This window comes from Schistocerca nitens, chromosome 7 (assembly GCF_023898315.1).
Source record: "Schistocerca nitens isolate TAMUIC-IGC-003100 chromosome 7, iqSchNite1.1, whole genome shotgun sequence".
Classification (NCBI taxonomy): Eukaryota; Metazoa; Arthropoda; class Insecta; order Orthoptera; family Acrididae; genus Schistocerca; species Schistocerca nitens.
In genome coordinates, this window is record NC_064620.1 from 345,195,249 (window position 1) to 345,218,200 (window position 22,952).

At 40.3% G+C, this 22,952-nt stretch overlaps 1 protein-coding gene across 1 annotated transcript in view; it reads right to left on the reverse strand.

Annotated features, from left to right (window-relative positions):
- Positions 1–18,300, reverse strand: part of LOC126194958 (tetratricopeptide repeat protein 12-like) — a 120,936-nt gene extending 102,636 nt beyond the window's left edge. The window contains exon 1 of the mRNA XM_049933350.1: positions 18,191–18,300. Coding sequence (XP_049789307.1) covers positions 18,191–18,236 — 46 coding nt within the window. The 5' untranslated portion in view covers positions 18,237–18,300. The remainder of the gene's footprint in view (positions 1–18,190) is intronic.
- Between the last annotated feature and the right edge of the window lie 4,652 nt (positions 18,301–22,952).

Here is a 22,952-nt window from a genome sequence, read left to right on the forward strand (position 1 = left end):
GTGACAGGTACAATGGGACACTAGTAATCTGGATGATAAACCACAAATATCTTAGGGGCACACTAATAATCCAAAGCCATAGCAGAAAATAACCATGAAAAAACAGCACACAACTTATAGCAGTATGAGATCTAGGTTTTACCCTGGAACATATAAAATAGAATGGTATCTCAAAAACTTTATGATAACACAACTGCTTAGAAGTAGAAGGAAAAACAGAATGAGAACATAACCGTGAGAAAGAAATGAAGGGATGCTGCTGGCAGAGTTTTGTAAAGAGTGCAATTTAATCACTGCAACCACTTCATTTAAGAATCATGAAGGAAGACTGTATAAAATCTTCTGGGGATTCAAGCTTCTTCAACTCATTATAGGTCAACAAGCTTTCAACTGAGTGCACCTAGGCCATTGTCAAGTGGTAACTGACTGCTGCATGGTTGCTAACCTTGTTGTATAGTTGTGACACTGGCTGTGACCCTACTAAGAGTTCAGTCCACTGCCATATCTACATCTACACCACTGTAAAGAGATAGCTGAGGGTACCTTCCATTGTAGCAGTTATTAGGGTGTCTTCCTATTCCAGTTACATTTTCAACACAGGAGGAATAACTACTTAAATGCCTCTGTATATGCTGTAAATAGTCTAATTTGGCCTTTGCAATCCCTGAAGGAACAATACATAGGGGGTGTAGTACATTGCTAGATTCACCATTTAAAGCTGTTTCTTGGAATTTTAAATGGCTGCCAGTACAGTTTATCAGCATCTTTGTGACAGTCTCCCATGGGTCAAACACACCTGTGACCATTCACACTATTTTTTTCTGTATATGCTCATTATCCCCTACTAGTGCTATTTGGTATTGGTCCCACACATTTGAGCAATATGAAAGACGGGACACTTAGTGATTTGTAAACTGTCTCCTTTGTAGACTAACTGCATTTTCCCAGTATTCTGCCAATGAAGTGAAGTCGGCCACCTGCCTCTCCTATGTCTGAGCCTATGTGAACAGTCCATTTCATATCCCTACAAAGTGTTAAACCCAGGTATTTGTATGAATTAACCATTTCCAACTGTGACTCGCTGATTTTATAATCATAGGGTACTACATTTTTTTGTTTCGTGAAGTGCACAATTTTACATGTCTGAACATTTAAAGCAAGTTGCACATCTTCATACCACTTTGAAATCTTAACAAGGTCTGACTGAATACTTATGCAGATTCTTGAAACAGTGCTTCATTCCAGATAACAGCTTCATCTGTAAAGTCTGAGGATTCTACTAATATAGTCTATGAGGTCATTAATGAACAGCAAAGGTCCCAACACTTTCCGTAGGACACACCTGAAGTTAATTCTACAGCTGTTGTGACTCTCCATTCAAGATAACATGTTGCACCCCTTTACCACAAAATCTTCAATTCAACCACAGATTTCACTTGATACCCTACATGATTGTACTTTAGATAATAAGCATACATGAGGTGCTGAGTCAAATGCTTGTCAGAAATCAAGAAATCCTGCATCCACATGACTGCCTTGCTCTTTAGTTTCCAGGATGTCCTATGAGAAGAACACAAGTTGGATATCACAGCTAATGTTTTCGGAATCTGTGCTAGTTAGCATGGAGGATATCATTCTGTTTGAGATACTTAATTATGTTTGAGCTCAGAATGTTCTAAGATTCTACAGCACATGGATGTCAAGTATATTACATGGTAGTTTTGTGGATCATTCTTGTTACCCTTATCACAGACGAGCGTGGTCTGTATTTTCTTCCAAATACTTGGCACTATTGTAATGTTTCACAAACACAATATCAGAATTCCCACCAACCAACTTTATTCCGCTTCCATATGAAGGAAATACTAAGACACTGAATGACATAGTAATCAGTACAAACACATGTAACCAAGAGTACATTAAAGCACAGTCTAACAGTGAAGTATACATGCGCTCATTGTATAGGGTTACAACACTCCTTCCTCCTTAGGGAAAATTGTTCACCATGTATATGTCATGTCCATATCTGGGCAGGCACTCAGTGACAGAGGCAGCAGAGAACACATAGGTGGTGGTGGTGGTGGTGGTGGTGGTGGTGGCTGTAGCGGTGACAGCTGCTGCAGAGACAGATGTGGCCCGGTGCTAACCACTCTGCCCAGCGGTGCCAGCAACCAGAACAAAGCGAGTGCAGGAGCCATAAGGTGTGTGAACCGTGCCACGGGGAGCAGCACAGATGGTGTAGGCAGGCATTGGGGTGGCGGAGTTTCCGGCACACAGTAGGTCATGTGTGGACAGAAGTGATCGTACTGTCATGACACTAAGCCATCATGGGTGTGCACAATGCATAGGTGGTGGTCCCAGCAGTGCTGTATAACTGCTGGTATCCACTTAGGGCGCTTGCCAAATCAACAGGACCAGATGGCGAAGTTCAGAGAGAACTGCTGCTAGGCAGACACCAGCAGGTGGTCGGATGTCGGCCAGAGTAGATGAAGCAGTGCATGGGGACAGCAGCCTTGAAGCAGCTCTGCCTGGCTATTGTTGCCAGCTGGAGTGAATTTATATGAGCTCAAGAACCTATTGACGGCTTTCTTGTGGGACATATTTTTTCATCTAAATTTTGAACGGACAGACCAGCCACACCACCTTACCGATGGACTGAGGATGAAACGGAGGGGCTGTAACATTCTGGATGCCACTCTTTGTATAAAAATTTTCAAAATCCTGAGACAAACTTGTGGGCCATTGTCTGTCACAAATGTATGCAGCAATCCTTCAATTGAAAAAGTCTTTGCAAGGGCTGTGACAATAGCTGTCATGGATGTGGACAGACAGTGAAACACGTAAGGAAATTTTGAGAAAGTGTCAACTATTATAGGCCAAAAGGAGTTAAGAAAGGGACCCATAAAATCAGCATGAATCTACCCTCAGCAGCATTTAAGGGGGGGGGGGGGGGGGGGGGGAGATCAGGAAAGAGACAGATCAGTAGTGCTGCTCGATGGGAGGCACACTGTGGGCAGGCTGGCACAACACACATGGTAATTGTCAATACCCAGCTAAAATATGTGGTGGCGGGCCAGTTATTTTATACAAGAAACACCCCAATGGTCCTGGAGGCGATAGCACATGACATCCCGCCACAGTGCGGATGGACTCACAACCCCGGTCACCGACTCTTCGGTAGCCAACAGTAACTCACTATCAAGAACAGGTAAGCAGAGGTGGAGAGCACAATAATTAGAATAATTATGGGAGGGAACTGACACTTGGCCTGGTGGTTTAGTCAACTAGCCACAGTGGACATAATGAACAATCTGATGTAAGACAGGATCGGCCGTGACAGCCGTCAAAATCCAAAACTGGTAATGGGAAAATGATCCAAGGTTCAACATCTAAATGGAAACACGACATTTTATCCTGATCGGATGCTGGATCAGGGCTAATCAGCAACCAAGAAAGAGCTCCACATTAGCTTGTTGTCCGGTGGAGTGGAAATGAATCTTGTAGCACGACAAAACAAAGCCCAGCCTTGCAGGCAATGGGCCACTTTGTCTGGCAAAGATGCCAAAGGATGGAAAACAGAAACCGGAGGTTTATGATCAGTAATCAAATGAAATTTAGAACTGTATAGGTAAACATGAAATTGCTTTATACACTATGAGAGCACAAAACTGTCTCAATAATAAAATAATTATTCTGACAGTGTGGCCTTCTGCACATATGTAAAAATCCATACTAAGTCACCTAGGTTGTATGTTACAGGTTAGTGATGTTATGTTCACAGTCCTTGTCCTGGGAGTTTGAGATGTCCGTAGATGGTCTCCTCACTATGTTTTTCTGATTTTGATTTTGACAGCTGAGCGAGCAGCTACAACCACTGTACAGTAGTGGAGAATGACTGCAGCACATTGGAGAGTGACCACGACTAGGATACAGCAATGCACTTTGTCCTGCAGGTTAAATGTAGTCATTTGCAGTTGACTGGTGCACACAGAACTGCCCTGTTACTTCACATCTTGCCGTATGTAGTTGTTGAACATTCCTCTTCTTTCTTTGCATTATCACGCAATATATGCAGTTTGTCCACAGTGTAAACACACCTATTGCCTTGTTCTACATTCTCCAAATGTTTTTCTGTGTGACAATCAAATAAGTGAGGGATCTGGTCGAGTCAGTGTTGTTGAAAACCTAGGATGCCATCTGACAGTTTGGAAGTGCTGAGGTCTTCCTTCCCTCTGGGTTAATCTCTTCTCATTCATTTATTCATCATGTTTATCCCACCAAGAAAAGAAACTTGCATGGACATTGAGTAAGTCAAGGTACACATTAACAAACTACAAGCAACTCACTGGAATGTCATGTGTACACTGTCTTAATAATAAACTATCACTATAAAAATCATGGAAATTCTTGGATGGAACAATACATAAAATACAGGAAAGGCAACCACTCAACTATAGCAAATCCATGTGTGAAGCACAGACACACATAACACAAAACACCGTTCACACCAGTATTCGAGCACTAACTCTTTTTCCAGCAATAGAACACATGGCCACACACACAACCACAGACACCCAAATGTCCACTCCTGTGGCCATTGCAAGACTCTAATGCTAATTTTAATGGTAAGCCCATTAGATGGGATACCATGAGCCACACGCAATTTTAGAAAGAGGGAGTTTTGCAAGAGCAAAGGAGAATTTTCAGAATTGGTGAAGGTAGAATGAGCAGGGATTCATGGTCTGATGGTTGCGGAACAAGACGAGTTATTGAAAATTTGTTAAAAAAAAGGTGGAATGTACAAAGGTGAAATTTTATGTTTGAAGTGTTATAACAGAAATGAATGTTATGTCCTATTGGGATAGTTCAGTAGGAAGTTCAGAAAATGGTTTAAACAAGCAGGAAGTAGTGGGGGCTCTTATAAATAAATAAGTCTGATTGCAAATTGATACACACCACAGTAAGAAACTTTTACAGTGAGAGCATAAATAAAGTAAACATGTGCAATCTGCTAACAGTCAAGTTGGGCAGCATCAGTCAATAGAGAAGAATATGTTAAAAACTGTTCGAAAAAAGGGTGTTGTCATGAGAGCAGATAGTTGTAGCAAGGTACTATTTAATGTGGTGGGTCGTTGCAACAGGGATCATTCAGATTTTGCAACAGAGGGTGGCCAGTATGTTTTTTGTAGGCATTTACTGTAGAGGAAGATTGAAGTATAGAAATATTAAGGAATAAAGAATGAATAAGGAAAAAAAAGAAGCTGCTACTTTGAAAAAATGCAGCCCTCTCAGTTATGTCCAAGAGCTGAGTTTCTCTCTTATTGATAACTTAATATTTGTACATAAGTAAAGAGAGACAGTAACAAAGGTAAAAGGGTATGGAAAGGAAGTGAGTCCAATCAGCAGTTTAACGATAATGAAAATTCCTGGATGAAGCAATACATAAAACACAGGAAAGGCAACCACTAGACTCTAGCCGATCAGTACCTGGAGCACAGAAAAAACATAACAAAAAACAGTATTCAAACTAGCTTTTGTGCACTACTCTTTTTCCAGCAATAGTGCACGCATTCATACACACATAAGTATACAGATATCCAAATGCACACTCCTCTGGCCATGAAAAGGCTCTTGCTTATGTATTATTGTGCTCCATGCATTGATCAATTACGGGTAAATGATCACTATAATGCTTAATGATATGCTTGTCCAAGTTACATTTCATGTAGTAAATTGAAGGGAAGTAACCACCTTGAAAAAGGAAAAATAAGAAGCTGCTACTTTGAAAAAATGCAGCCCTCTCAGTTATGTCCAAGAGCTGAGTTTCTCTCTTATTGATAACTTAATATTTACTTGAAAACATCAATGTTTTTTTAAATAAAATAGTTTTACATCTGTATCTATACTTTGCACACCAGTGTGAAGTATAGGCCATACCATTGTACCAGTTATTATGGTTCCCTCCCATTCCATTCACATATGGAGCGTGGGAAGAATGACTGTCTGAATGCTTCTGTGTGTGTGATAATTATTCTAATCTTATCCTCACAATCTCTATATGAGGGATACATAGGGGGTTGTAGTATATTTGTAGAATCATCATTTAAAGCCAGTTCGTGAAACATTGTTAGTAGACTTTCTCTGGACAGTTTACATTTATCGTCAAGAGTCTGCCAATTCAGTTTCTTCAGCATCTCTGTAACACTTTTCCAAGGGTCAAACAAACCTGCGACCATTTGTGCTGCCCTTCTCTGTATACAGTCAATATTCCCCATTAGTCATATTTGGTACAGGTCCCACACAATTGAACAATATTCTAGAATGGCTCAGGGTCACATAGGTAATTTGTAAGCAATCTCCTTTGTAAACTGACTGCAATTCCCCAGTATTCTACCAATAAACCAAAGTCTACCACCTGCTTTATACACAACTGAGCCTATGTGATCATGCCATTTCATATTCCTAAAAAGTGTTACACTGGTATTTGTACAAGTTGGTCAATTTCAAATGTGACTCATTGACATGATAGTCATAGGATACTACGTTTTTTTTCATTTTGTGAAATGCACAGTTTTATATTTCTGAACATTTAAAGTAAGTTGCCAATCTTTGAATCTTTGCACCATTTTGAAATCTTATTAGGAAGCTATACAATAAACAATGCTGATTATCGTGTAGCTAAAATAACTTTTCAATACTTGAGTCTAGATATTCAGGTAATGTGTAAAAAAAAGTTACTAACAAGGTATATAAATAACAAAGCTGTTTCTTTTTTAACTGGTTGGGTTTTCTGATCTCTTGGTTTGTGTTAGATGGGAGCTTGATGAATACCTTTGCACCAGATAGAGCTATTGTTAAGTTGGATATTTTTATTTCAAACACCTACAAATATTTTGCTCATTGCTGTAGCTCAGCACGAAAAGTATTCTTACAAAAGAACTGTCTGTCTTTTGAATTTACTTTCTACGCACATATTCCAAAGATAAAGCTAATACTGCTCGTGTCTGTGTATGTGCGGATGGATATGTGTGTGTGTGTGCGCGAGTGTATACTTTTCCCCCAAGGTAAGTCTTTCCGCTCCCGGGATTGGAATGACTCCTTACCCTCTCCCTTAAAACCCACATCCTTTCATCTTTCCCTCCCCTTCCCTCTTTCCTGACGAAGCAACCGTTGGTTGCGAAAGCTAGATTTTTGTGTGTATGTTTGTGTGTCTGTCGACCTGCCAGCACTTTCATTTGGTAAGTCACATCATCTTTGTTTATTCCACATGGGAAAAATATATCTAAAAACAAAGATGATGTGACTTACCGAACGAAAGTGCTGGCAGGTCGATAGACACAAAAACAAACACAAACATACACACAAAATTCAAGCTTTCGCAACAAACTGTTGCTTCCTCTTTTTGTGTCTATCGACCTGCCAGCACTTTCGTTCGGTAAGTCACATCATCTTTGTTTTTTATATATATATAAAGTAAGACACAGACACCAGTATATATATATATATATATATATATATATATATATATATAGAGAGAGAGAGAGAGAGAGAGAGAGAGAGAGAGAGAGAGAGAGAGATAGAGAGAGAGAGAGAGGGAAACATTCCACGTGGGAAAAATATATCTAAAAACAAAGATGATGTGACTTACCGAACGAAAGCGCTGGCAGGTCGATAGACACACAAACAAACACAAACACACACACAAAATTCAAGCTTTCGCAACAAACTGTTGCCTCATCAGGAAAGAGGGAAGGAGAGGGAAAGACGAAAGGATGTGGGTTTTAAGGGAGAGGGTAAGGAGTCATTCCAATCCCGGGAGCGGAAAGACTTACCTTAGAGGGAAAAAAGGACGGGTATACACTCGCGCGCACACACACACATATCCATCCACACATATACAGACACAAGCAGACATCTCACAAGCAGACATATTTGAAGACCATATGTCTGCTTGTGAGATGTCTGCTTGTGTCTGTATATGTGTGGATGGATATGTGTGTGTGTGCGCGAGTGTATACCCGTCCTTTTTTCCCCCTAAGGTAAGTCTTTCCGCTCCCGGGATTGGAATGACTCCTTACCCTCTCCCTTAAAACCCACATCCTTTCGTCTTTCCCTCTCCTTCCCTCTTTCCTGATGAGGCAACAGTTTGTTGCAAAAGCTTGAATTTTGTGTGTGTGTTTGTGTTTGTTTGTGTGTCTATCGACCTGCCAGCGCTTTCGTTCGGTAAGTCACATATATATATATATATATATATATATATATATATATATATATATATATATATATATATATATATATATATATATATATATATAACTTAATACTGGTGTCTGTGTCTTTGAGACATGCTCCAATAACATAATAAACCCTTATATCATTCATACATAAAAGCACATTAATGGGTGTTAACAAAGGAATCTTCAGCCGGTTCAACTTTTGATATAACTTTCATTGCTGTAGCCAGCATTTGGCGCATGGTAAAATTACATAATTTAAGTCAACATCTTCTTCACTGAATTGGCTTCACACTAGTGAATCAACAACTTTAATGTTATAAGTGTGACTGGTCTAACAGCCATGCCATAATCATATTCTTATTACAGAACTCTGGTGCTATTTGCTCATTCTGTCTCCATTAAACCATGATTCCACAGTTTTCACGGCAGTTCAGGTTGAAAACAAGCAGGGAATCTTACTATATTCCTTTGAGTAATTGTCTACACCCTGTTCAATTGTTCCTGTGATTGGTGGTGTATTTTCCTTATAAAATCTCTAGAGTGTAATCTAATTTCTTGGAATATTATTGAGATGTACTTTCTTTAGGATAGCTATCAGTTATTTCATTTCCTAAAATGCTGGTATGTCCTTTGATCCATAAGCTGTTTAAGATCAAGAAGTACTATGTGCCTCAGTAGCTACCGTAGCATAAAATAAAACTGTTGAGGCTTTATGACCACTGGTTGACATACTGTCTATTGGTTTTCATCTCAAAATCTTCAGCTGACCTCTATTTAATGATTTTTCTGATGTTTCACCAGCATGAGTGGCTGGTATTGTCAAAGATCATCTTCTGGTTGGTGGCAGACTGGAGTAAAGCCCATGCCTTGAGATTATTTGTACCTATCATTCCAATGTTTCAGGGCCTTTACCTAATCATAATCACTGTCTCTCCTCGTTACCTGCAAAGTTTATTCACTGCAGCATGGGAATCTAGTATCCATTCAACGTAAGGCTTTCTTCTTTCTTGCAAAGATTTTCATGTTTGTGAATTTCAGTGGCTTCCCTGAACAAATGGGCAAGACTGCTCTTCTCCACTGTGAGAACTTGCATGTCAGGAAATTTTATTATATGGTCAGTTCACATAACACATGCTCTGCCATGATTGATTGCTCCACATGCAATACCATTATGTTCAATGATCCTGGTATTGATGATCACTCCAACATAGACTTTTCAACATGTGCACAGTATACAATATACTAATGACATTGCAAGTGGGTCCCTTTTGCCCTTTTCCAATCTGAGACACTCTCTGATCTTCATGGTCAATTTGTAAAGTCTGTACACCATGTTTGTGTAATATACAGAGCACTCTGTCCATCATCATAGGGATGTCTGGCAGAAAGGCCATACCCAACATTTCTTCTTCCAATTTGTCACTTTGCCAGGTGTTGAATTGCATGACACTTCTTAAGCAACAAGTGGAGTACCTGTTGTTCCTAAGAATGCATTCCACGTGCTGCAACTCACATATACACTCCTGGAAATGGAAAAAAGAACACATTGACACCGGTGTGTCAGACCCACCATACTTGCTTCGGACACTGCGAGAGGGCTGTACAAGCAATGATCACACGCACGGCACAGCGGACACACCAGGAACCGCGGTGTTGGCCGTCGAATGGCGCTAGCTGAGCAGCATTTGTGCACCGCCGCCGTCAGTGTCAGCCAGTTTGTCGTGGCATACGGAGCTCCATCGCAGTCTTTAACACTGGTAGCATGCCACGACAGTGTGGACGTGAACCGTATGTGCAGTTGACGGACTTTGAGCGAGGGCGTATAGTGGGCATGCGGGAGGCCGGGTGGACGTACTGCCGAATTGCTCAACACGTGGGGCGTGAGGTCTCCACAGTACATCGATGTTGTCGCCAGTGGTCGGCGGAAGGTGCACGTGCCCGTCGACCTGGGACCGGACCGCAGCGACGCACGGATGCACGCCAAGACCGTAGGATCCTACGCAGTGCCGTAGGGGACCACACCGCCACTTCCCAGCAAATTAGGGACACTGTTGCTCCTGGGGTATCGGCGAGGACCATTTGCAACCATCTCCATGAAGCTGGGCTACGGTCCCGCACACCGTTAGGCCGTCTTCCGCTCACGCCCCAACATCGTGCAGCCCGCCTGCAGTGGTGTCGCGACAGGCGTGAATGAAGGGACGAATGGAGACGTGTCGTCTTCAGCGATGAGAGTCGCTTCTGCCTTGGTGCCAATGATGGTCGTATGCGTGTTTGGTGCCGTGCAGGTGAGCGCCACAATCAGGACTGCATACGACCGAGGCACACAGGGCCAACACCCGGCATCATGGTGTGGGGAGCGATCTCCTACACTGGCCGTACACCACTGGTGATCGTCGAGGGGACACTGAATAGTGCACGGTACATCCAAACCGTCATCGAACCCATCGTTCTACCATTCCTAGACCGGCAAGGGAACTTGCTGTTCCAACAGGACAATGCATGTCCGCATGTATCCCGTGCCACCCAACGTGCTCTAGAAGGTGTAAGTCAACTACCCTGGCCAGCAAGATCTCTGGATCTGTCCCCCATTGAGCATGTTTGGGACTGGATGAAGCGTCGTCTCACGCGGTCTGCACGTCCAGCACGAACGCTGGTCCAACTGAGGCGCCAGGTGGAAATGGCATGGCAAGCCGTTCCACAGGACTACATCCAGCATCTCTACGATCGTCTCCATGGGAGAATAGCAGCCTGCATTGCTGCGAAAGGTGGATATACACTGTACTAGTGCCGACATTGTGCATGCTCTGTTGCCTGTGTCTATGTGCCTGTGGTTCTGTCAGTGTGATCATGTGATGTATCTGACCCCAGGAATGTGTCAATAAAGTTTCCCCTTCCTGGGACAATGAATTCACGGTGTTCTTATTTCAATTTCCAGGAGTGTATGTCGTGCATACATTACAAGGGTATTGATTGTACACTTTTGTGGTCTAGGTGATGCTTTGAATGGCTGCAAAGGTATCAGACAGTGTGTGTCAGTTTTCAGTAAATATTGTGGTCCCACATTCCCATCGTTCCTCTAACCACTTCAAGAAACAGTAGCTATGGATCCTTTTCCATCTACACAGTAAGTTAAACATTAGCATGGAAACTGCTCTGACACCTTAGAAAGTCACTGAGCTGCTCCTCCGAATGGTTCTATATGGTGAAGGTTTTGTCAATGTATCTGTACGACATACTAGGTTTACAAGGTGCCATGTCCAACATCTGTCTTTTGAAATGCTCCACGAACAAATTGGTAACTACTGGACTAAGTGTACTACCTATTGTGATGCCTTCCAGCTGTTCATAGAAATTGCCATTCCATATAAAGTTAATTTTTATTATTGTTTTGAGCTTTTTCTCATTACAGAGGCTTATCTCCAACATAATAATTTACTCGGAAATTATAATACAAAGAATAAACGTTCTTAAACTATATTTTCAAAATATTCCTCCAGGTGTTTCGATCTTGTGTGTCCTCTTCCTCTGCGCCCATTCTCCTCATTGTGTGCTGTACCTTTTGGAGCCAGGTGGTCATAGGTCGTCGTCTTCTTCTTCTCCCCTCCGGTTCCCACTCCAGTATCAATTTTGGTATTCTGGTTTTCTCCATTCGTCGTACATGCCCGTACCACTGTAATTTCTTCATATCCATTACATCATATATTCTTTCTTTTATTTCCATTCTCCTTATTATTTTGGTGTTCCTTATCTTTTCTTTCCTGGAGATTCTTGCCAATCTTCTCCAGAAGTCCATCTCTAGAGCTTGTAATTTTTTAATGTGGTTCGGGTTAATTGTCCAGGTCTCCATTCCATACAGGACCACATTCTCTAATATGGATTTGCATGTTAATTTTTTAGTTCTGCTCATTACATTCATGCTCCATAAGACAGTTAAGCATCCCAGTGACCTTCCATCCACTAATTCTTTTATTGATTTCTGACTCTGATTTTCCCTCAATTTCTAAAATGGATCCCAAACAACAGGAAGTGTTTATCTTTTCGATTTTCTTTCCTTCAATGTATAGCTCATCTGAATCATTAGTCAAGTATTCTGTTTTTTGGTAATTAATCTTCAAATTCCAAGTTTTGTATGCTACTGGTAGTTGATTGCACATATAGTTAGCATCCTCCCCATCTTGTGCTACGACTACTTGATCATCAGAAAACAATAAATGATGTAGGTAAACTCCATCTCTTATTTCTAATCCCATACTATTACATTTATGAGACAATGTTCTAAGGCTAATATCTATATAGGTTTTAAATAAGGATGGTGACATGGGACAACCCTGTAAAAGGCGTTTGCTTGTTCTACATTTCTGTGAAAGTTTATTACCAACTTTCACTTGGCAAATGTTATCTTTATATATCTCTGTATTATTTTAATCAAGGAAGAGTTTATGTTTGCCATATCTAGTGCTCTCCAAAGTAATTTTCTTGGAACAGTATCATACGCTTTTTCTAGATCTATGAAAATTAATCCTATATTTTTTGATTTTTCCCTATGTTTCTCTAAAATCTGACGTAATGTGAAAATATGATCTAAACATGATCTTCCAGCCGTGAATCCACATTGTTCTTATTGGGTTCAAAATTATTTTTTTTTCCAGCTTGTTTTTAATTACTTTCGCAAAAATTCTCATTAATGTGTTTGTAACACAAATTCCTCGATAATTTGAACAAATTTTGCAATCCCCTTTCTTAAATATGGAATTAATGTAACCTAGCTTCATCTCGTTGGGTATTGAATCTCCATGTATCATTTTGTTGAAGAGCTGTGTTATCAGTTTCACAATTTTGTCACCACCAGATTTCAGGCACTCCAGACTGATATTGCCTGGTCCCGGTGATTTACCATTCTTTCCTGTTCTCGATGCCTGAAGTACTTCACCTTCTAAAATCTGGATCTCATCATCTTCATGTCCTTTTTCTTCCACTGTTCCTTCTTCTAGATATTCTTCTCTGCCCTCATTTAATAATTTTTGGAAATACTTCTCCTATTCCTTTAGCGTTGTGAGCTGGAGATTGGTTTTGCTTTTTGTATCCTGTCAAAGCCCTTTTAATACTGACCGTGCTTCTTTTGCTCTCCCAAATCCTAATTTGCTATTCACCTTGGCACATGTTCCTTCCCATGCTTCATTTTTTGCCATCTTTTTTTTTTTTCGTTACTTCATTCTTCTTTTCCTTGTATATTGAGCTTGTTTCTTCTGATTTATCATTCAACCACTGAAGGAACGCATTTCGTTTTTCTCTAACGAGGACCTCTATTTCCTCTGACCACCGCTCTGCTGCACGGTTGTGGTTGCTATCTTTTTTCCCCAACACCTCTGTTGTTATGATTTTCACATTAGTTTATATATAGTCATATATTTCCTCTCTACTTCCATCAAATGATTCAATCAGTTTCCTTTCCATCCTGGCCGCAAAGAGTGTTCTGATACTTTCGTCTTGTAGGCTGTCGATATTAAAAGGTAAATTTTCATCTTTCTGTCTGGTTCATTATACTTATGTTATTTGTATCATTCCTTGCATTCTTCCATGGGCAGAAAGACTTCATTTTTACTAGATAGTGGTCTGATCCAGACTGGGCTCCTCTATAAGATCCGACGCCTACTGCCTTGAAACTACTTGTTTGCCTAATGATAATATAATCTATTATAGAATGAAGTTCTTTAGTGTTCTATTGCCAAGTATATTTATGAATGTCCTTATGTTTGAAAAATGTGTTGGTAATTTTTAGATAAAATTGTTCACAAATTGCAATCAATCATTCCCCATTCTCATTATATTCGTCCTCTCCATGTTTTCCTTATTCTACAGGATTCTCTAATTCCTACCTTTCCATTCATATCTCCCATGATAATCAGTTCCTTTCTTCTTGGGATTTTTTCAATAGTCTCCTCGAGGGTGGCCCAGAATGTATCTTTCTCCTTATCTTTTGTGGCGTATGTGGGTGCATATATGCCAGTAATCACAACTTCCCTAGCAAATAATGGCATTTCAACAGTTATAATATGTTGATTGATGAATGTCCAATTTCTGATTCTTTTTTTCCATGATTTCTTCATCATAATGGAAACTCCTGCTTTGGCTCTTACTGCTTCTGATACCCCACTCCTGATATGTACATAATTACCCAGTTCTTCTTCTCCTTTGCCTTTCTTCTTTGTTTCAGAGAGTACGACAACATCCATGTTGAACATGTCACGTTCTGCAGGTAGTAAATTTATTTTAGTGGAAATACCTTGCACATTCCAGCACCCAAACATCATTTTCCGTTTCTCATCGCCAGTTCGTCATCCAAAGTTCCAATTTTTCCGGAGCATATTATTAGGTTTTTTAACATTTTTATGTTTTTATGTGAGTGAGGAGCTGGCCCACTGCACAACCCCCAACCCGGAGGACCAGATAATTTTTACTCAAGGTTTTCTTCCTTTAGCCTTTGATAAGCCAATCAGGATTGATGGTCACGAAGTCAATGAAGTTAAGGAATTCTGCTACCTAGGCAGTAAAATAACCAATGATGGACAGAGCAAGGAGGACATCAAAAGCAGACTCACTATGGCAAAAAAGGCATTTCTGGCCAAGAGAAGTCTACTAATATCAAATACCGGCCTTAATTTGAGGAAGAAATTTCTGAGGATGTACGTCTGGAGTACAGCATTGTATGGTAGTGAAACATGGACTGTGGGAAAACCAGAACAGAAGAGAATCGAAGCATTTGAGATGTGGTGCTATAGACGAATGTTGAAAATTAGGTGGACTGATAAGGTAAGGAATGTGGAGGTTCTACGCAGAATCGGAGAGGAAAGGAATATGTGGAAAACACTGATAAGGAGAAGGGACAGGATCATAAGACATCTGCTAAGACATGAGGGAATGACTTCCATGGTACTAGAGGGAGCTGTAGAGGGCAAAAACTGTAGAGGAAGACAGAGATTGGGATACGTCAAGCAAATAATTGAGGACGTAGGTTGCAAGTGCTACTCTGAGATGAAGAGGTTAGCACAGGAAAGGAATTTGTGGCAAGCCGCAAAAATAAAAAAAAAAAAAATAAAAAATAAAAAAAAATAAAAAAAAAACCGCCAATATCATACTAAATGTGGTAATACGTGACTGAAAAAGCTTGGTGATATCCTATCATAAAATGGAACCCATATGCTGTAGTGATTCACCGAACTTCTCAATGAAACATCCCTAGTCCTTTAGCTATGTGTCAATCTTTCCCAAGTGTAGTTCAAGCAGAGAGGTCATGTGAGTCATCAGTTTGTACGTCGGTGAGCCAGGAACGCACCTCAGTTATAGATACAGTCACTTCAGACATGCTCCACAGAAGTAAGTTGGCACCTGTGCTGTTCATGTCATACATAAATTACTTGGCAGGCAATAGGCCAATTAATGGTAACCTCAGACTTTTTGTAAATGATGCAGCCATCTACAATGAAGTCCTGTCATAAAAAAGCTGCACATACATTCAAAGTTGCTATGATATCAAAGTGGTTAAAAGACTGGTAATTTGCTTTTAATGTTCAGAAATGTAAGATTGTAAAGTTCCCAAAGCACAGATACATAGTATTTTATGACTACAATATCGATGAATCATGACTGAAAACAATCAATCCATACCAATACTTGGGAGTAACAATTTGTGAGGATATGAAATGGAACAATGAAATCGGCTCAGTCGTTGGTGAAGCATCTAGCCCACTTTGATTCGTCGGTTATATACCGTGGAAATGTAATCAGTCTACAAAGGAGATTGCTCACAGAATACTCGTGTGACCAATCCTACAATAGCGCTCAAGTGTGTGGGACCCATACCAAATGGGACTAACAGGAGACACTGAATGAATACAAAGTAACCCAGCACGGAGTGTCACACATTTGTTCCAACTATACAAGAGCTACCCAGAAACACTGAAAAATCTGAACTAGCAGATTCTTGAAGATAAATGTCATCTCTCCCACGAAGGCCTACTTACAAAGTTTCAGTAACCAGTATTAAGTGAGGAACCTAGGAACATACTTCAGCCTCCTACATATGGCTACCACAGGACCATGAGGACAAGATCAGAGTAATTACAGCACAGATAGAGACATTTAAACAGTCATTCTTCTTGCTCGCAATTTTTGTATGGAACTGGAAGAAATCTTAATTGTACAATGCAAAACACACTTTATCATGTTCTTCACAGTGGTTTGTAGAGTATGGATGTATGTGTAGATGTACAGGTTGACTATATTTGAAGATGAAAACCACCCAAGCCTCTTATACCTCCCCAGGAATCTCAAGAACACAGTAACAGAACAATGCTTGGTAAGAGCTTATAAGGTGTTTTAAGATGAATGATCCAGTTCTAAAGTCTTTTAATGCAATAATGATTTGCTAAAACAGATTGAGCACTATACTGTAATGATGATGATGATGATGATGATGAAGATGATGATGCAAGACTTGCGTCACATACAATTGTCAAAAACCTGTCCATCAAGTTCATTTTTAAATGTGTGAATTCCATAAAACAGTGTAGTTAATTATGTGGACAGTATGGTTTTGAGCCCCCTATTGGTCAGGATATATAACTCTGGCACAAATAGCTCAAAGAGAAATCAATGGCCCTTCCTCATGTTTCATGCAAAGCGGTCTTAACAGGTTGATTCAAATGATACCTTTTCCAACAGGCTGAAGCTCAAGCAAATTGAGAACAGAATGTTCCAAGACGCCTGAAAAAACACAATTTGTTAGTGATTGATATGTCATGAGAGGCCAAATGATGTGAAAATGTACATGGTCCAGCTGACCTCATTAAGTGTGATGTTTCTTAAATATAATATTTGTGGGTCTCCACTTCCAACTAGCTGCTAAATCAGATCATATCAGTAAAGGTATCAGAGTCCAGACATGCTCATTTCTGTATGGGACAAACTGTCCAACTATATTGATGTATGCCAAGCAATCCACACTGAGCACCAATTTGTATTTTAAATGATGTTATATTCCCATACTATGCTATTTCTACAGTAAAATCAGCTAAGAGCTGCTGTTGCTATGAGATCTGTCACCATGTTGTAGGAGTGCATTGTTACTTGAGAAGGGATCAAAGAATCAGTGGAAATCATCGGATCAAGAAGAGGGGAAGAAAAGCAAGAAGTGCATTGCAGGAGCACACTTATTACTTCCAAAGGAATCAAAGAAAATCATCTGATCAATTAGAGGTGATGCAAGTAAGAAAGAACTCTGCAACTCTATATTTGTTTGTATGTTAATAACTGTCACATTCATTGAATCTGAACTTCCAGTGAGAATCATGAAATCCAGAATTACAATAGCTACAATAAGGTTGAGAAAGAGACCAAGAAACTGAATTAACCAAATGCGTGAATATTTAGCAATGGTTGTCTCAAAAGTACACAGTGCACTGCCTAAGGTCATTCAGAAGCTATTGGTAAACTCCATGGAGATTGTTCTACAACACACAATAATATAACGACTTCATAATTAAGAAATGAAGATGACTTAAACATATAAAACAGCATAATAACGAAAACGTTTGCTGTCTCGTACTGAACTATCATGCAATGTTTGTCCCACAACATTAAGCTACATTATTGTTACCGCTGTGCTCTTCAATAGCGAACCAATGTGAATGCTAATAACTGACAGTTTCCACTGATTGATAACAACACTGTCACACCACACCACGCCACACCAACGACGGTGGGGGGTGGTGGGGTGCGGCGTCCTCACAATCAAATCATAATCGCAAAGTGGCCAACGAAACTCACTGATTAGTAAGTTGTTGAGTGGCCTCGTAGCTTTGGATAACAGCTTAGTACTGTCGCAACAAATTACTGTAGCCAGTCTCACGATTTATCATATGGTAGATGTGAAACATTTTTCTTTCACAACATACCGACTTCGTTCACTTTCTGCAGGAAGTTTTGAAATTCGTCCTCCATTTCTGCCTCAAAGTTAAGCAATTAAAAACATCAGAGAACTTCGCAAAAAATCGTCTAGTTATTGCTATGGCAACAGAAAACTTTAGCGGCCCCTCGACGGTCAATAAGATTGAGCAATATTTCCTGAAGCGCAACAATATTGAAGGTGTAGGTGTGAGATTGTGCAATAATATGAAGAACACAGATATTTTTGAAATATTTTGCGCTGTCCGCAAATATTGTGCCGTCTGTTGTCAGTGGTCAGTATTGTGCATTGCGCAATATCGTTGCCAGCACATGCTTTGTATTCTCAGTTTAATGTTATTGTCAGTCACTGAGCGTGGGAAATTTGAAACGAACGCGAAGCAACACGAGCGAGCATTTTTCTTAGAATGCATAGAGCTGTATAACGCGATATCCGCACTGTGAAACGTAAAATCCAGAGTGTTATAAGAACAGATAATGAAGAATTAGTATTTAAGAATGAAATACAACTCCTCAGCTTTGACCAATGACCCCAAATTTTAATCATAGATATTAGTCATTTATTTACGAGCCGTAGATAACAAATCTACTGTGGCAAAGCGTCATAATCGTAAATAAAAATAAATGAATGTGTTACTAAGAGAGAGATATTCACCTCGTTTTCATGGGGCTCCCGAAACCGGATTTCGTAAACCCATTTCCCAATTCCGCTTCTAGCTGGTCATGCAAACCCTTCAAAATCGATTCTGGAAATCCGCTTCTCCCCGGTTTTCCAATTCCGCTATCGAGTTTCGATCCCAAGTAAACGCAACCGGTTTTGAAACGTCTTTGGACCGTCAGATTTCGTCTTGTTTTTAAAAAATTTCGGCTAATATGGACACAGTACCTTTTTTTGCAGTGAAGGATAAGTTCAAATATTAAACGGAATCTGTTTACAGCCCGTCTAATTGAAGAGAAATAGCGATTGTGCTGACTAACTCAGAAGCTGTAACAGTTGTTTCCCAAGCCCCATATTTAACTGGGCTAGGAAATCCGCTCCAGACCTTAACATCTAAACACAACAGCGAAAAACGGTTTTCGTAATCCGGCTTTCGTCTTTCGGAAGATGTGTCGCATGTAAACGTAGTGATTGCGTATGCTCTCTGTGCCTTGTGATAATTTTAAATCATTTGTTACATATTTTGAATTACATATTTGTCTCAAAGTGAGACGTTTCAATTACGGTTTCCTCTGCAGTTGCTTCGTATTCTGTACTATGTAGGCCAACTGAAGAATAGGAATCTACTTCTACCGAAAGCAAAAAAGGCGGCATACATAACACGGTCTTCTTGTATCCCGGTTGAACTACGAAGGTTGTATCCTACTCTTCAGTTTGCATATATAGACCAACCGAGGTACACGATACAAATTTTACGTTTGTCGCTTTTTTTCACCTTCGCTAGTACTAACATCCTATTCTTCAGCTGACCTATATAGGTTAACTGAAGAACAGGACATAAATTTTACGTTTGACGCTTTTTTCGCCTTCACTAGTACTAGTACCCTATCCTTCAGCTGACTTCTATCGATCAATTGAAGAATGGTAAACTAGGACTTTCCACTGAGAAAATATGTATAAAATATATAAAATTACGTTCGAAATATGGATGTGCGAGGTATTCGTCTACGATCTGTTTTCCATCCCTTTGTTTCTCAGCATGTCTTATGTGTTTTGCAGTACATCATCTGCGGTAACTTGGGGCGTCATTTTTCAAGGCCGGCGGGTTTTATCCCATTCTGTATGATTCACGTATGAAAAGAAGTTTCTGCTTGATCAAAATGTAGTCAGCACTATGAGGTCCAAGAATCTGTCAATTTGATAAGTATTGTTTTCAATTGATTTAATATATTCATTGGAAGGGGGGGTTGGGTTGTTTGGGGAGAAAAGACCAAACTGTGAGATCATCGGATTAGAGAAGGACGGGGAAGGAAGTCGGCCGTGCCCTTTCAAAGGAACCATCCCGGCATATTGCCTGGAGCGATTTAGGGAAATCACGGAAAACCTAAATCAGGATGACCGGACGCGGGATTGAACCGTCGTCCTCCCGAATGGTCGTCACTTATTTGTGTCAGGTTATTAAATACGTTTTTATTGTTGTGGTCTTCAGTCCTGAGACTGGTTTGATGCAGCTCTCCATGCTACTCTATCCTGTGCAAGCTTCTTCATCTCCCCTACTGCAACCTACATCCTTCTGAATCTGCTTGGTGTATTCATCTCTTGGTCTCTCTCTACGATTTTTACCATCCACGCTGCCCTCCAATACTAAATTGGTGATCCCTTGATGCCTCAGAACATGTCCTACCAACCGATCCCTTCTTCTAGTCAAGTTGTGCCACAAGCTCCTTTTCTCCCCAATCCTATTCAACACCTCCTCATTAGTTATGTGATCTACCCATCTAATCTTCAGCATTCTTCTGTAGCACCACATTTCGAAAGCTTCTATTCTCTTCTTGTCTAAACTATTTATCGTCCATGTTTCACTTCCATACATGGCTACACTCCACACAAATACTTTCAGAAATGACTTCCTGACACTTAAATCTATACTCGATGTTAACAAATTTTTCTACTTCAGAAAAGCTTTCCTTGCCATTGCCAGTCTACATTTTATATCCTCTCTACTTCGACCATCATCAGTTGTTTTGCTCCCCAAATAGCAAAACTTCTTTACTACTTTAAGTGTCTCTTTTCCTAATCTAATTCCCTCCGCATCACCCGACTTAATTAGACTACATTCCATTATCCTCGTTTTGCTTTTGTTGATATTCATCTTATATCCTCCCTTCAAGACACTATCCATTCCGTTCAACTGCTCTTCCAAGACCTTTGCTGTCTCTGACAGAATTACAATGTCATCGACGAACCTCAAAGTTTTTATTTCTTCTCCATGGATTTTACCCCCCCCCCCCCCCCATGAACCATGGACCTTGCCGTTGGTGGGGAGGCTTGAGTGCCTCAGCGATACAGATGGCCGTACCGTAGGTGCAACCACAACGGAGGGGTATCTGTTGAGAGGCCAGACAAACATGTGGTTCCTGAAGAGGGGCAGCAGCTTTTTCAGTAGTTGCAGGGACAACAGTCTGGATGATTGACTGATCTGGCCTTGTAACATTAACCAAAACGGCCTTGCTGTGCTGGTACTGCGAACGGCTGAAAGCAAAGGGAAACTACAGCCGTAATTTTTCCCGAGGACATGCAGCTTTACTGTATGATTAAATGATGATGGCGTCCTCTTCGGTAAAATATTCCGGAGGTAAAATAGTCCCCCATTCGGATCTCCGGGCGGGGACTACTCAAGAAGACGTCGTTATCAGGAGAAAGAAAACTGGCATTCTACGGATCGGAGCGTGGAATGTCAGATCCCTTAATCGGGCAGGTAGGTTAGAAAATTTAAAAAGGGAAATGGATAGGATAAAGTTAGATATAGTGGGAATTAGTGAAGTTCGGTGGCAGGAGGAACAAGACTTTTGGTCAGGTGATTACAGGGTTATAAATACAAAATCAAATAGGGGTAATGCAGGAGTAGGTTTAATAATGAATAAAAAAATAGGAGTGCGGGTTAGCTACTACAAACATCATAGTGAACGCATTATTGTGGCCAAGATAGACACAAAACCCATGCCTACTACAATAGTACAAGTTTATATGCCAACTAGCTCTGCAGATGATGAAGAAATTGATGAAATGTATGACGAGATAAAAGAAATTATTCAGGTAGTGAAGGTAGACGAAAATTTAATAGTCATCGGTGACTGGAATTCGTCAGTAGGAAAAGGGAGAGAAGGAAACATAGTAGGTGAATATGGATTGGGAGGAAGAAATGAAAGAGGAAACCGCCTTGTAGAATTTTGCACAGAGAATAACTTAATCATAGCTAACACTTGGTTCAAGAATCATAAAAGAAGGTTGTATACCTGGAAGAATCCTGGAGATACTAGAAGGTATCAGATAGATTATATAATGGTAAGACAGAGATTTAGGAACCAGGTTTTAAATTGTAAGACATTTCCAGGGGCAGATGTGGATTCTGACCACAATCTATTGGTTATGAACTGCAGATTGAAACTGAAGAAACTGCAAAAAGGTGGGAATTTAAGGAGATGGGACCTGGATAACCTGACTAAACCAGAGGTTGTACAGTGTTTCAGGGAGAGCATAAGGGAACAATTGACTGGAATGGGCGAAAGAAATACAGTAGAAGAAGAATGGGTAGCTGTGAGGGATGAAGTAGTGAAGGCAGCAGAGGATCAAGTAGGTAAAAAGACGAGGGCTAATAGAAATCCTTGGGTAACAGAAGAAATATTGAATTTAATTGATGAAAGGAGAAAATATAAAAATGCAGTAAATGAAGCACGCAAAAAGGAATACAAACGTCTCAAAAATGAGATAGACAGGAAGTGCAAAATGGCTAAACAGGGATGGCTAGAGAACAAATGTAAGGATGTATAGGCTTGTCTCACTAGGGGTAAGATAGATACTGCCTACAGGAAAATTAAAGAGACCTTTGGAGAAAAGAGAACCACTTGTATGAATATCAAGAGCTCAGATGGAAACCCAGTTCTAAGCAAAGAAGGGAAAGCAGAAAGGTGGAAGGAGTATATAGAGGGTTTATACAAGGGCGATGTACTTGAGGACAATATTATGGAAATGGAAGAGGATGTAGATGAAGATGAAATGGGAGATACGATACTGCGTGAAGAGTTTGACAGAGC